Source organism: Mustela erminea, chromosome 7 (genome assembly GCF_009829155.1).
Source record: "Mustela erminea isolate mMusErm1 chromosome 7, mMusErm1.Pri, whole genome shotgun sequence".
Classification (NCBI taxonomy): Eukaryota; Metazoa; Chordata; class Mammalia; order Carnivora; family Mustelidae; genus Mustela; species Mustela erminea.
Window position 1 is genome coordinate 26,767,810 of NC_045620.1, and position 16,759 is coordinate 26,784,568.

At 39.1% G+C, this 16,759-nt stretch overlaps 1 protein-coding gene across 1 annotated transcript; it reads left to right on the plus strand.

The window, feature by feature from the left end:
• The first annotated feature begins 3,402 nt into the window (after positions 1-3,402).
• Positions 3,403-5,474, plus strand: DEFB127 (defensin beta 127). The gene is made up of 2 exons (XM_032351096.1): positions 3,403-3,451; positions 5,221-5,474. The coding sequence occupies exons 1-2, from the start codon at positions 3,403-3,405 to the stop codon at positions 5,472-5,474; spliced, it is 303 nt and encodes a 100-aa protein (XP_032206987.1).
• The last annotated feature ends 11,285 nt before the right edge of the window (positions 5,475-16,759 follow it).

Here is a 16,759-nt window from a genome sequence, read left to right on the forward strand (position 1 = left end):
TTTTAGTTCTTTTATTTCTCCAGAAAGGGCTTTTATATCTCCCGAGAGGGTTTCTCTAATATCTTCCATGCCTTTTTCGAGCCCGGCTAGAACCTTGAGAATTGTCATTCTGAACTCTAGATCTGACATATTACCAATGTCTGTATTGATTAGGTCCCTAGCCTTCGGTACTGCCTCTTGTTCTTTTTTTTGTGTTGAATTTTTCCTTCTTGTCATTTTGTCCAGATAAGTGTATATGAAGGAGCAAGTAAAATACTAAAAGGGTGGCAACAACCCCAGGAAAATATGTTTTAACCAAATTAGAAGAGATCCCAAATCGTGAGGGGGGAGAAAGGGGATAAAAAGAGGTTCAAAAGGGAAGAAAGAAAAAAAAAGAAAAAAGAAAAAAAAAGAAAAGAATTTAAAAAAAACAAATAAGAAAAATATAAAAAAGAAAAAATATATATATTAGATAAACTGGTTAAAAAACATTAAAAAAGAAAAAGGTAAAAGTTAAAAAAAAAATTTTACCAGAAGGTGAGAAAAAAAAAACAAAAAATGAAAAAGAAAAAAATTAAATTAACTGCAAGACTAAAAAAAATCACAGGGAAAAATCCATGAGTTCCGTGCTTTGCTTTCTCCTCCTCTGGAATTCTGCTGCTCTCCTTGGTATTGAAACCGCACTCCTTGGTAGGTGAACTTGGTCTTGGCTGGATTTCTTGTTGATCTTCTGGGGGAGGGGCCTGGTGTAGTGATTCTCAAGTGTCTTTGCCCCAGGCGGAATTGCACCGCCCTTAGCAGGGGCCGGGCTGAGTAATCTGCTCGGGTTTGCTGTCGGGAGCTTTTGTTCCCTGAGCGCTTTCCGTAGAGTTCCGGAGGACGGGAATACAAATGGCGGCCTCATGGTCTCCGGCCTGGAGGAGCCGAGAGCCCAGGGCCCCACTCCTCAGTGTGCCCTCAGAGAACAGCACCAGTTACTCCCGTCTGCCTGACCTCCGGCCGCGCTCCGAGCTCACTGAGCCTGCGACCGGTTCAAGGTAACACCGAGCTGTGAGCTTACTGTCGGCTCTGTCTCTGTAGCCAGCTTTCCTGTTCCAATACCCACAAGCTCTCTGACACTCAGACACCCCTGATCCTTCTGTGACCCTGCGGGACCTGAGGCCACACTGACCCCGCATGGGCTTCGCCCCGGTTTAGCCTCTGGAGCGATGTCCCTCAGCGGAACAGACTTTTAAAAGTCCTGATTTTGTGCGCCGTTGCTCCGCCGCTTGCCGGGAGCCGGCCCCTCCCCCCGGGGTCTATCTTCCCGTCGCTTTGGATTCACTTCTCCGCCGGTCCTACCTTTCAGAAAGTGGTTGTTTTTCTGTTTCCAGAATTGCTGTTCTTCTTCTCTTCGATCTGCCGATGGATTTTCAGGTGTTTGCAATCTTTAGATAAGCTATCCAGCTGATCTCCGGCTAGCTGAAGTAGTCTCAGCCTGCTACTTCTCCGCCATCTTGACTCCTCCCTCATTTGTATAGTTTTTTTTTAAGATTTTTAAAATTTGTTTTTTACCTATTTTCAGCATAACAGTATTCATTATTTTTGTACCACACCCAGTGCTCCATGCAATCCATGCCCTCTATAATACTCACCACCTGGTACCCCGACCTCCCACGCCCCCCCCCGCCACTTCAAACCCCTCAGATTGTTTTTCAGAGTCCATAGACTCTCATGGCTCACCTCCCCTTCCAATTTCTCCCAACTCCCTTCTCCTCTCTAACTCCCCATGTCCTCCATGCTATTTGTTATGCTCCACAAATAAGTGAAACCATATGATAATTGACTCTCTGCTTGACTTATTTCACTCAGCATAATCTCTTCCAGTCCCATCCATGTTGCTACAAAAGTTGGGTATTCATCCTTTCTGATGGAGGCATAATACTCCATAGTGTATATGGACCATATCTTCCTTATCCATTCGTCTGTGGAAGGGCATCTTGGTTCTTTCCACAGTTTGGTGACTGTGGCCATTGCTGCTATAAACATTGGAGTACAGATGGCCCTTCTTTTCACTACATCTGTATCTTTGGGGTAAATACCCAGGAGTGCAATGGCAGGGTCATAGGGAAGTTCTATTTTTAATTTCTTGAGGAATCTCCACACTGTTCTCCAAAGAGGCTGCACCAACTTGCATTCCCACAAACAGTGTAAGAGGGTTCCCCTTTCTCCACATCCCCTCCAACACATGTTGTTTCCTGTCTTGCTAATTTTGGCGATTCTAACTGGTGTAAGGTGGTATCTCAATATGGTTTTAATTTGAATCTCCCTGATGGCTAGTGACGATGAACATTTTTTCATGTGTCTGATAGCCATTTGTATGTCTTCATTGGAGAAGTGTCTGTTCATATCTTCTGTCCATTTTTTGATATGATTGTCTATTTTGTGTGTGTTGAGTTTGAGGAGTTCTTGATAGATCCTGGATATCAACCTTTTGTCTGTACTGTCATTTGCAAATATCTTCTCCCATTCCGTGGGTTGCCTCTATGTTTTCTTGACTGTTTCCTTTGCTGTGCAGAAACTTTTGAATTTGATGAAGTCCCAAAAGTTTATTTTTGCTTTTGTTACTGTATAGTTTTCTAAACCTGCACTAGTAGGAAATGTGTTGCTAAAGTAGCACATCTCCCAGAATAATTCTCCCCAAACCTTCTCCAAGAAAAATGGCCACTGAGATCAATGGACTAGAGACATCTTCCCAAAGAGCAGAACAGAGAGAATACAAACTAAAGAATTCTCTACACTGGTAGGAAAGAAACCCTTGCTGTTGTCCATCAGGATGATGCTATATGCTATGTTATCTCTACCTTTTCTCCTCCTTGCTGATTCTAAATGAAATTGTATTTTAGTTATTCTATTATTCTCCTATCACTGTATATTGCTTGTCTGTGAGTAATTAAACTTATCTAAGATATGGGGATGAAAATCAGCTACCCTTTGGATGGACTGAAGTGATAGACACAACACTCAGAGATCTTAGACTTAGATGAATGCAGTAAATGGAATAGCCCTCATTATTTAAATTACTTTATTCATACTTAGAAGTGAACACATGTCTACCCTGGTCTAGCAGGGTAGAGAGCCAAAGTAGAGAAAGCACAGATTATTCTCACCAGCAGTCTACAGCCTACAGAAGGCATCACATGGGATGAGATAGAACATGCTGTGTCTCTGAATTCCATGTGGGAGTAAAGTGGGTAACTTCAAATTTCCTGTGCCTACCTACGTGGTGCAAAGTCCACAGTTCAGGCGTTTAGGAACACACTTCATATCATACCATCTGTTCTAGTTTGGTGCATAAGAATCCAAGTCTCTGAGGAAGGTGACATAGTGTGCAACTTACTGGACAAAGAGCTTTGTCTGCCACCTCTTATGGGAAGTCTGGCCATGAAGCTCCTCCTGATCATTGCAATTCTGCTGTTCCAGAAGTCCAAAGGTAATCCAGAGCTTTCCGGAAATAGAGTATTTCCAAGAAGAAAGGGAATTTCATACTTCATGGTAGTTAGGAGATAGGGCCCCTTGGAATGCTTGAACTCTACCCAGTGTTGCCAGAAATTTCCTCCTCCTGATGCCTTCTACCACAGCACAGTTCTTTTATTTTTTTTAATAACCACTGTACTGTTCTTAAGAAGTAGTATTTACAAAGTTGAAAAGAGGCCATAGGGCACCTGAGTGGCTTAGTGGGTTAAAGCCTCTGCCTTCAGCTCAGGTCATGATCTCAGGGTCCTGGGATCGAGTCCCGCATCAGGCTCTCTGCTCAGCAGGGAGCCTGCTTCCTTCTCTCTCTCTGCCTGCCTCTCTGCCTACTTGTGATCTTTCTCTGTCAAATAAATAAATAATCTTAAAAAATAAAAAAAGAAAATAGGCCATAATTTTCTTCTGAGAAGGTGTCATTATAAAAAGGAATGAGCCCAATATCTAGGAATGCCTTTATTTATTTGGACACAGTTTTTATTTACACCCAGCCATGTTTTCATCCACTCCAACATATATTTTAGTCTACAGAGTATAAATAGTGAAGGAAGCACAAACTTTGGAGTCAGGTTTAAGAAATATGCTTTCAATGTCTACTAGTTTGTCAACCTCAGATAAATGGTAAAGCCTCTCTAAGCCTGTTTCCTCATTTATGGAGGTAATGACACATGGATCCTGGAGGCTTTACTAAATAAGATTTGTAAGTCATCTAGCATAAGGCTTGACACATACTAAGAACTTAAAATTTAGTTTTTCTTCCTCTTTCAAAAGCAGGTCTCTTATATTTGACTCTTCTTACAGAATTAGTAATGGTCTGTCCCTGGCCCATCAAACTCCTAGGAATCAAAGAAAGGAGTTCTAGAATCTGGAGTTAGAGGCAGCATCTTTGCTGGCCTCAGAAAAAAAAAGAAAAAAAAAAACCTGATGCTCTTGGTGGAATCCATCTAGGCTCTATCTCAGGGGACTGTACAAGCCCAGAGCCAAAATCTGAACATCTTAACTCCGTAGATCACTGAATGTATTTAGGATCACTAAAGAAAAGAATATATATCAAGGGGAGCAAAGTTCTGGGACTGAGAAATTCTGCTTCTAGAGGGGGAAGGAAAATGAGGACTCAGAGAGAGTTAAACAAGTCCAAGATTATTGTGATGACACAGAAGCCAAAGAAAGATATGCAGTGGCAAAAACGTACAATGCTGAGAATTCAAAGGGGAAAATTATAAAGGAAAAAATAACTGGACAATAAGACAGTCATTCTAGACCATGGTAATGAGTATGAACCCAAAAGCATAATCTGACTCATATATAAATACATAGGAACAAATTGTTCTCTGGGCACTAGAGGTGGGGCAGTAGTAAAAAGGTAGTGCCCTGGGAGCATTCAAATGGAGATAGATGTGTTGAGGTTCCCAGATGGGAGTATACAGTTCCATAGCCTGAAATCAAAGTTTTAGTTCCTTCATTTTTCAAAACAAGATCTGATGCTCTCGACGAAATCCATCAGATATAGGATGGAAATTCAAAACCCAAGAGAAAATAAATATGAGTGATCAATTATACATAAACACTGAGGTTTACCTTCTCGGAGCATCCTTCTTAGGATCTTATTATGAGTATATGCCTGTGGATCTCCCATACACTTAACCTCTATAAACATCATCTGTCTTCCCCATTACCAAAGTTTCCTTTTAGTTTCAAACATTAATCTTGGCCTTTTCTTTATATGCACAGTAGCTGAACAACTTAAGAGATGCTGGGGTGAATATATACAAGGATATTGCAGGAAAATATGCAGAATAAGTGAAATACGTCAAGTACTATGTGAAAATGGAAGATATTGTTGCCTCAATATCGTGGAATTGGAAGCACGTAGAAAAATTACAAAGCCACCTCCTCCAAAGCCAAGAACATATGCAATGACTTTCCCTCAATATGATGATACACTTATAGAAGATTATCTAAGACCGAAGGCAAATTCTACATAAATCCAGCATAATTTTCCTTTCCTTTATTTCTCACCCTACTCCAATAAAGGTGAAGATCTCCACATCTTTTCCTTTCTTTTTCCTTGACCCCCCCCCAAATGACCTTACATCAGATTCTAATAAAGCTGTCTGTTTTCTGACTCGTTTGTTCTTTAAGAGACTGAGCACTCAATATACCAAGGGATGAATTGATAAGGACAATTCAGAATCTCCCCCCTTGGAAATGGGATATAATCAGCACACTAAAAAATCTGTAACATGGAAGACTGGAACAAGAAACTCAGGAAAGTTGTCATGGAATTCAAGAGAGGGAAAGGTGAAACCAAGTATTCAGGGAAAATCACAAGTGAGTTTAAGATTATAGTGGTGACTTCTGAAATGTGTAGGATTTCAACCAGTGAGTGTTCATGAGAAGACAGTTTGCATGAACAGAATAAAATCAACAAATGTGGGGCACCTGGGTGGCTCAGTGGGTTAAGCCTCTGCCTTCGGCTCAGGTCATGATCTCAGGGTCCTAGGATCGAGCCCCGCATCGGGCTCTGCTCGGCAGGGAGCCTGCTTCCTTCTCTCTCTCTCTGCCTGCCTCTCTGCCTACCTGTGATCTCTCTGTCAAATAAATGGATAGACTCTTTTTTTAAAAAATCAACAAATGGGAAGAAATTGTAACAAACAGGACATTTCAGGAAAATATACATGCACTTTGTTTGGTTGATGAATGGAGTTCCCAATCATGGAGCTCTATGAGGAAATCTAATTTCTTCAGCTTCTGTGTAAAAGCAGCAAGCTGGAAAGATAGAATTTCACTATCTGGAGCACGCTATATAAGGTATAGGCAGAAATAAACATGTAACTCCAAGACAGAAGTTTTTAGTTGTTCCTTTGTTGTTGATGCTTTGTATGTTACCACTAGTAATGGATCCTTTTGGTGATTGGAGCTCTTTGGAGTTTGGAGGAAATGTAAAGGATTTAGAAATTGGTTTCAATTGCAGTATTGCATGAGACTTTATTGCCATCTAGATAAGCAAGATGGCATAATGATAATCCATGTAAATAGTCCACCTAACTCTTAAAGATATAGCTTCTGGATATGATTAACATGAAAAATTTCCTTTTCAACTACATTTCGCACTCATTTACAGTTTTGTTTCTTATGTCATTTCACCAAGGTAACATCCACCACACAGATTTGTGGCATTTGTTCTCTTAATTACTTCTTACCTCCTTTTCTAGGGTTGGGGCAGAGAATATACATGATGAGCCCAGAGTATCTTGTAGTGTCAGAAAGCAAGGAAGTGCTTTAAAAATCAGAAGGCTGGGCAAGTTATTGAGACACATAAGTCACACTGAATGAATTTTGAGTGACCAAAGTTGGGACAATTTGAGCAATAAAATAACATAGCTTTGTATTATAAAACAATATAGAAATAAATATCCATGAGTCCATACAGATCTGAAAAATAACTAAACAAAATAAATTGGTGAGAAAAGACAGATTTCCTGTACAGAAGAACTCCAAGTAATTTATGTTGATACTCCCTCCTCAAGGAGGTGGAGCTTTGCCTCTCTCCCTTCAGTGAGTGCTGTGTTTAGTGACTTGCCTCCTAATGGTAGAGTATGGAAAGTGGCAAAAAGGTAATTTTACAATGGATAACCTTCAGATTCTATGGAGAAATCATGTTCATAGCATGAGCAAGTGAAATGATGTAATAAGAATGGCATTTCGCCTTTGCTGTCTTCCTCCCTAAAATCCATAACCCCAGTCTAACAATGAGAAAAGTCTTCAGAAAAACCCCAATACAATGGCATTCTGCAAAATATCTAACCAGTACTCCTCAAATCTGTCAAATTCATCAAAAACAAATTTCTGAGAAACTGTCAAAGACCAGAGAAAGATAAGGAGACATGACAACTAAAGTAATGTGATATCCCAGATGAACTCCTGAATAGGAAAAGGACAGTAAGGAAAAACTAATGAAGCTGGAATAGTGTAGAGCTTAGTTAATAGCAATGTACTTAGCTGTGACAAATGTACCATGGTATGTAAGATGTTAATAATAAGGGAAACCAGTTGATGAATACACAGAAGCTCTCTGTACTATCTTTGTATCTCTTCTATACACATAAAACTGTTGTTTTTTTTTTAAGTTCATTAGATTTTAAAAATTAAACACAAAATCAGTTTGGTCATACTCTCTTTTTCTCATATTTATCTAAGAGATTCTCATGTTATTTCTTTATTGAATGTTTGATAGAATCCACTGAGATTCAACTTCTTATAGGAAATTTTAAAATTATAGGTTAGGTTTCTTTAAAAGTTAAAGGACAATGGCAAATTTTTAGTCAACTCATATTTTTGCTTTTATTAGTTCTCCCATTTTATTAAGGTTTTTAAACCTGTATCAGCCTAAAATAATTATATTCCTTTTCTTTTTAATGCCTATAGGATATGTAGTGATGTCTCCTTTTCCATTTCTGATATTGTTTATTTATAACTCTTCTATTTTTTTTTCTTGGTAAGTCTATTTACTTATTACTTTGAGTATTCTTTTAAAAAACAAATTTTCTTTGCTAATTTTTATTCTAGTTTCCAGTTCTTTAATATCTTCATTAGTGCTTTTTTTTCTTTTTTTTAAAAGATTTTATTTTTTTATTTGACAGAGAGATAGAGAGCACAAGTAGGCAGAGAGGCAGGCAGAGCTCCATTCAGAGCGAGAGGGAGAAGCAGGCTCTCCATAGAGCAGGGAGCCCAATCTGGGGCTCGACCCCAGGACCCTAGGATTGTGACCTGAGCCAAAGGCAGCTGCTTCACTGACTGAGCCACCCATGCGCCCCTCGTTTTTCAAAAACTTCACATGCTATAAAATTCACTGTTTTAGGTGTATAATATAATGCCTTATTTCTACTCTTTTGGTTTTAATATGTTCTTATTTTTTCTAATATTAGGTGATGTTAGGTGATGTTTATCTCTCTTAGTTTTAACCTTTCTTCATTTCAAATATGAGTATTTTATAAACATATATTTTTATCCCCATCAAATATGAGTATTTTAAAGCTATAAATGTCCTCCTATACACAGCTTTAGCAGTGTCCCAGAAGTTTTTGGCAAATAGTACCTTCATTAATATGTTATGAACCTTCTCACTTTACTTAGGTAAGTACACAAATAGAACCTTGATGATATTAAGACAATGAAGACTAATTTTCTCAATTAGTTATAGTTACATATATAGTAAGATTACTTTGATGATATATAAACCAAGTCAAACAACACAACTTGAAAAAAAAAAAACCAAAAAATAACCTACACAGAAACTTTTACACACTTGTCCCTCACACAATTTGTTCTCAACACGATCCTCTGTCTTGCCATGAGATTTTGTATGGCTTAAAACTGACAATTACTTTTTTTTTCTTTTTTTTTTTAAATTAAATTAATTTATTTATTTTCAGCATAACAGTATTCATTATTTTTTCACTACATCCAGTGCTCCACGCAATCCATGCCCTCTATAATACCCACCACCTGGTACCCCAACCTCCAATCCCCCCGCCACTTCAAACCCCTCAGATTGTTTTTCAGAGTCAAGAGTCTCTCATGATTCACCTCCCCTTCCAATTTACCCCAACTCCCTTCTCCTCTCTAACTCCCCATGTCCTCCACGCTATTTGTTATGCTCCACAAATAAGTGAAACTATATGATAATTGACTCTCTCTGCATTGGCCTCTGTTATGTTCTTCTAGCCCTGGGTCTCTTAAATCAGTAAATTTTAAAAATATATACTTTTTTATTTACAAAATTTGCCAATTATCACCATCATTTTTTTTTTTTTACTCTCTCTGCTGGACTTATTTCACTCAGCATAATTTCTTCCAGTCCCGTCCATGTTGCTACAAAAGTTGGGTATTCATCCTTTCTGATAGAGGTATAATACTCTATCCCCAGGGGTACAGGTCTGTGAATCACCAGGTTTACACACTTCACAGCACTCACCAAAGCACATACCCTCCCCAATGTCCATAATCCCACCCCCTTCTCCCAAACCCCCTCCCCCCAGCAACCCTCAGTTTCACTCGACAGTTTTTTAATCATATTCATATTGTTATGATTTCCATAATCCCATAATTATTTAATATTCAAAATATATAAGGAAATCATACAACTCAATAGGAGAAATTCAAACAACCCAATTTTTAAATGTACAGAATACCTGGATGCACATTTTTCCAAAGGCATACAAATGACCAACATGTACAAGAAAAGGTATTAAACATCACTAATTATCAGGGAAATACAAAACAAAACTATAATGGGATATCATTTCACTCCTGTTAGAAGGACTACCATCAAAAATATGAGAGATCCCAAGTACTAGTAAGGATATGGTGAAAAAGAAATCCTTGGGTAACTGTCTGTGGAGAGTCAAACTGGAATAGCCACCATGGAAAACAGTGTAGAAGAGAACTATTATAGAAGGTTCCTCAAAAAATTAAAAATACAGACAGTTAGTAGCTGCATTTGTGATGAACATAGTAAAATGTATAGACTTATTAAATCACTAAGTTTGTACATCTGAAACTAATGTAACATTGTCAACTATACTCAAAATAAATTAGGTAAATAAACCTAGCAAAATTCTATATATTATTATAAAAATAATAAAATAAACAAATTTTAAATTAAAAAGAGCTACAATATTGCTAGATCAACAACTACTTCTGGGTATATATGCAAAGGAAATTCTAAAACTATCTTAAAAAGACATCTACACTTCCATGTTCACTGAAGCATTATTTACAATAACGAAGACATGAAAACAACCTAAGTACCTGTCAAAGGATAAACGAATAAAGAAAATGTGATACAGATGTAAATATAGATACACACACACAACGGATTATTACTCAGCCTTAAAAGAAGAATAAATTTCAATTTTAAAGATACAATTCAAATCCAGAAAACCGGGGGGTATAGCTCACTGGTAGAGCATCTTTAAAAATAAGGAAATCCTGCCTTTTGCAACAAAGCAGAGAGGCCTCAAGGGAAATATCCTAAGTGAAATAATTCACAGAAAAAGGCAAATTCCATATGATCTCATTTATATGTAGAAACAGAAAAAGCCAAACTCATAGTTACAGAGAAGAGAATGGTAGTTTCCAGGAGCTGGAGGGAATGGAGAGATGCTGGGTACAAACTTTCAGTTTTAAGATGAATAAGGTTGGGGCACCTGGGTGGCTCAGTGGTTAAGCGTCTACCTTAGGCTCAAGCCATGATCTCAGGATCCTGAAATGGAGCTCCGCATCAGGCTCTCCACACAGCAGTAAATCTACTTCTCCCTCTCCTTCTGTGATCTCTCTTGCTTTCATTCCCTCTCTCAAATAAATAAAATCTTTTTAAAAATGAATAAACTCTGGGGATATAATATAATATACAGCATGGTGACTATAGTTAATAATACTGCGATACATACTTGCAAATTGCTTCGAGAGTAGATCATAAATGTTCTCACCACAAAAAATAATAATAAAAATGATGTGAGGTTATCGAGGTATTAACTAACCTTATTGTGGTAATCCTTCTGTAAAATATACATGCACCAAATCATCACATTGTGCACCTCAAGCTTACACAATGTTAGCTGTCAATTCTATCTTTTGTTGAATCTTTTTTTTTTTAAGATGTCTGTCAAAAATATTTGACAGAGATCACAAGTAGGCAGAGAGGTAGGCAGAGAGAGTGGGAGAAGCAGGCTCCCTGCTGAGCAGAGAGCCAGCTTCGGGGCTCAATCTCAGGATCCTGGGATCATGACCTGAGCTGAAGGCAGAGGTTTTAACCCACTGAGCCGCGCAGGTGCCCCTGTCAATTCTATCTTAATAACACTGAGGAAAAAGAGAAACTGGGCAGTAGGAGGTACCTGAAGAGCATCTCAAAGAATGACGCATGTACCACACAGACAAGCTAGAATTTAAATACCTGCCACACAAAAGACATCAATTACCTCACAGAGCAAGAGCGTGGTGCAGTGTTGCCCAGTCACATAAAGAGAAATTTACTCTTTCCTTCTCCCCTCCCCAGTGACAGTAATCTGTGGAAGATGGAGTAGAATAGGGTAGGGGGGAGTCCCTGGCATAGTTGATACCCAGAGTGGGTCACTTTTCATTGTCATACAACAAAATCTGTCTACAATAATTGTATAAAATTAGTAATAATTTCCTTGATTTATTTTTTAATTTTAAAATAAGACCTAAAAGAAGAATAAATTTCAATTTTTTTTTAAAGAATAAATTTCAATTTTAAAGATACAATTCAAATTCAGAAAAACAGGGGTATAGCTCAGTGGTAGAGCATTTGACTGCAAATTCAAAAAAATACTTCGTATATGAATTGAAATTAGTAATAACCATGCAAAAATATTACAACTTGCATTCTCTTTCACCATTTGAATAAACATAAATTTGGTCACATAGAGTGACAGAACTGAATTAACTAACTCTAGTACTATTCCTTCACCTTTACAATCACTCTGGTATCACTGATGAGTTCAAATCCACTATTTACAGAAACACATGGTACTTGAAGGTTTGGAAACATGAATGGGACCTGAAGCAAGTTGAATCACTATGAACTGATTTTTAAAACAAACACGTATATCTGAATCCACCTGTGTCGATGCAGGCTGTAAAACCTGGAATTCTTCAATTAACCTCCCTGTAGAATACAATATATATTAAAACATTTTTAAATGTGCGAATTTGGTGTGCACATATTATTAAAACATATATGTTATTTAGAGAACAGTCTGAGGACTGACATTACCAGACATACAGATTTACTATAGAGCTAAAATCAAGGCAGTGTCGTATTATTGAGAAAGATAAGTAGACCAATGGAACAGAATAGAGAGCCTAGAAACAGACCTACATAAATATAGTCAACTGATCTTTGACAAAGGAGGGAAATCAATTCAATGGAGAAAAGATAGTTCCTTCAACAAATTGTGCTGGACAACTGGACAGCCACATGCAAGGAAAGAAAAATGGAGTAACAGGGATTGTGGGCAGAGAACAGGACGAAGGATTATGTTGGAGACATAGGCAGAGACCAACAGACTAATAGGCAGAGATTAACAGATCATTTTAATGTTTAACTGAAGAGGAATAGGAAGCCATTAAGTATTTTAAGCATGCAATGATGTGGTCAGGTCTGCACTTTTTTAATGGTTCCGTACTGAGTACATAAAATGCATTGAAACTGGGAGTGGATAGGGAGAGAAAAAAAAAAGGTATTACAGTGGGCCAGGAGAGAGGGGGTTTGGACCAAAGTTAAGATAGCAAAGATTGCAAAGTGGATAGATTTGAGAGGTATTTTTAGCTGTAATTTATAGTAGTTGCTTATTCATTGGATGTGTGTTGGGCCCCAAGAGGCTAAGATGGCGCCGGGTGGCCTTCTCTTCCGGATCGGGAACCCACATGGCCGACCACAAAGGCGCCAAAGTGGCGGTTTCGGTTTCCCATCAGTTTCGTTTCCTCGAGTCTCCACCCCCTGCAGGGCATGTCTCTCCCAACTCCCGCTGACACGGCACATCCCCATTGGCCCCCACTTTGCTGACCTCACTTCCCTTCCCTCACCCCATATAAGCCGCTGCCCTGCTCAATAAAGCGAGATCCTGCTTCGACAGACCTCCCGAGCCCGGTGTCTTCTGTGGGTGCGTTCCGGGTTCGCGACACTCGCCATCCCGCTCAGCCCCAAGGAGAGGCCTCCGGCTGGCCCAGGCGCCTCCTCCCCTCCGCGGGGAGCCCAACAGATGTGGTGGGAGGGAGGATGACTTTATGGTTTCAGCCCACAGTGACATGAGAAAATGAATGACAATAATGTCATTTCCTGAAGGATAGTATGTGTCCTTGTGTTGTCTCATTATCACAACACCAGCTTCTGATTTAAGCCCCTTAAATGAGTTCTGGAAGCCATGGATTGAACCAGTGGTACAGTTTAACAATTATGGCACATATAGTTGAAAAGTGAAGCTCAGTGAGATCCTGACAACACACCAAGCGGACAACAGGATCCTACATTCAGAGTACACAGTAAGTCTGTGGAAATCATATATAAATCCTCCTTTGTTTCACTGACAATAGACGGTACTGATCCTGCTTCCTTAAAATACAGTCACCCAAGTCACCTACAGTCCACAGACTTGCTACAATTGCATGCCCCAAATTACTCTCTCCCTCTCTTAAACCCATTCCTAGAGGGAAAGGAGACTATATCTTCTCTATAGCTGGAGATGTGGTGTGATCAGGGCTGAGATGGCTCTGTAGCTGAGACATTGCCCTAAGAAATATTGATCTTTTCCTTGAACTGTAAACCAAGAGCACTGTCTCCCTGTTTTCTTCAAAAAACAAGTACTGTAGGTTATAGTGCAGTGTCTTCTCACTGTACACCTGTACTGTCTCTAGTGGTATCTCTAAGTCTAGGCCAATTACTCTGCTTCTGTCCCTGAAAATCTACCTAGCTGCACCTGCATGAAAGGAAGAGGTACTGCTCCTGAATTCTTATCTAAAAACTGGTGTAATGGACAACTATCAGGTTTTTGGCTTCTCAACACTTTTTCAACACAATTCTTATTTTAGTTGTAGGAATGGGTCCGTACAATCCATAGTAGCTCCTAGGGTATAAGCATGTGACCTGGGCTATTTATTACCAATAATGGTGTCATGAACATTCATGTACAATCTCTGGAAGTATGTTTTCGTTTTTCTTGCATATATAACTAGAAGTGCAACTTTTGGATAATATAGTAAATCTTTGTTTAACATTTGAGGAACTACCAGAATGTTTCCCAATATGGCTGCACCATTTTATATCCCACCAGCGGGGTATGAGTGTTCCAGATTCTCTACATGCACATTAAAACTTGTTATTATCTGCCTTTCTGATTATGGCTATCGTAGTGAGTATGAAATGGTATATCATTATGGTTTTGACTTGCATTTATCTGATGACTAGTGATGTTGCATTTTTTTCATGTGTGTATCGGTCATTTGTATATCTTCTTTGGAGAAATGTCTCTCAGATCTTTCATCTTTTTTTTTTTTTTTTTGCTTTTCACATGGTATATGTTTATTAGTTTGTACAAATACATTCTCATATTATAAAAGCAATTTAGTGGAAGAGTCTTTTTGATACTTGAATCATTTAAAGTAACACAAACAGAGCCACACATTTTTTTTTAAATATTTTATTTATTTATTTGACAGACAGAGATCACAAGTAGGCAGAGAGGCAGGCAGAGAGAGAAGGAAGCAGGCTCCCTCCTGAACAGAGAGCCCGATGCGAGGCTCGATCCCAGACCCTGGGATCATGACCTGAGCCGAAGGCAGAGGCTTAACCCACTGAGCCACCCAGGCACCCCCACACATTTATTTTTTATTTTTTTAAAGATTTTATTTATTTATTTGACAGAGAGAGATCACAAGTAGGCAGAGAGGCAGGCAGAGAGAGTGAGAGGGAAGCAGGCTCCCTGCTGAGCAGAGAGCCCAATGCAGGACTCGATCCCAGGACCCTGAGATCATGACCTGGACTGAAGGCAGCGGCTTAACCCACTGAGCCACCCAGGCGCCCCACATTTTTTTTTTTAATCTTCATTTGGATAACAAAAAGAGACACACTAAACAACAAAAAAGGTTTTCCTTTCTTACAAATGACACTAAAGGGGACCCAATTCAGTTTTCTTTTTAAAAGCCTCCAAGGGACGTCTGGGTGGCTCAGTTGGTTGAGCAGCTGCCTTGGGCTTGGGTCATGATCCCAGCGTCCTGGGATCAAGTCCCACATCGGGCTCCTTGCTTGGCAGGGAACCTGCTTCTCCCTCTGCCTCTGCCTGCCATTCTGTCTGCCTGTGCTCTCTCTCCCTCTCTCTCTGACAAATAAACAAAATCTTTAAAAAAAAAAAAAAGAAAAGAAAAGAAAGTTACAGGACGAGTGCCTGGATGGCTTAGTGGGTTGGGCCTCTGCTTTCAGCTCAGGTCATGATCCCAGGGTCCTGAAATCGAGCCCCACATCCAGCTCTTTGCTCAGCAGGGGGCCTGCTTCCCCTCTCTCTGCTTGTATCTCTGCCTACTTGTGATCTCTCTCTCTCTCTGTCAAATAAATAAATAAAATATTTAAAAATAAATAAATAAATAAATAATTTTTAAAGAAATAAAAGCCTCCAAAGACAAAAGCAACTTAAAATCTAATTAAAATGAATATTACTCAGCCATCAGAAAGGATGAATGCTTACCATTTACAATGACATGGGTGGGACTGGAGGGCATAATGATGCTGAGTGAAATAAGTCAATCAGAAAAAGACAATTATCATATGGTTTCACTCTTATGTGGAATATAAGAAACAGCACAGAAGATCATAGGGGAAAGGACTAAAGACTGAATGGGAAGAGAGGGAGAAAAACCATGAGAGACTCTTAACTATAGGAAACAAACAGGATTGCTAGAGGGGTGGTAGGGAAGGTGGGGTAACTGGGTGATGGACCTTAAGGAGAGCATATGATATGATGAGCACTGGGTGTTATACATAACTGATAAATTATTGAACACCACATCTCAAACTAAAAAAATAAAAAGTTAAAAATAATTTAAAAATTTTAAAAATAAAATGAATAAACACTTTGTTTCCTAAACTGCCAGTCTCCAGCACCATTTTGTGTTTTCTGTTCTTTCAATGCACGTTCTTGTCTGTTTCTTTTCTTGCTCTTTTTCCTTGTCCAGCTGCCCCATTTTTATCACCTTCATAATCGTGATCACATTTCATTTTCTTGCCCTGAAACTGAACTTTTCCTTTACCCATCCTAGACAGCTTTATTTCCTTTTCTTTATCCTTTAAATCTGAGACCTTTAGGCTTCCTTTTGTTTAGGGATTCTTGCTGATTTATGAGTTTTTTCAATGCTTCTTGTTCCATTTCTTCCTTTAGTACATCCCAGGTCACTTTTTTTTTTTAAGATTTTATTTATTTACTTGATAGAGAGGGAGCACAAGCAGGCAGAGACAGAGGGAGAAGCAGGCTCCCCGCTGAGCAGAACACTCAACGTGGGGCTTGATCCCAGGATCCTGGGATCATGACCTGAACCGAAGGCAGACACTTAACTGACTGACCCACCCAGGTGCCCCATCCCCAGGTCACTTCTTTGTTCCTTTATTGTACATTACCGTTATTTGCACCTTTGGCTTTATCCAATGCTTCCTTAGTTCTTTCATCAAGTAGAATTATTCCCTCTTTTGCTCCTCTAA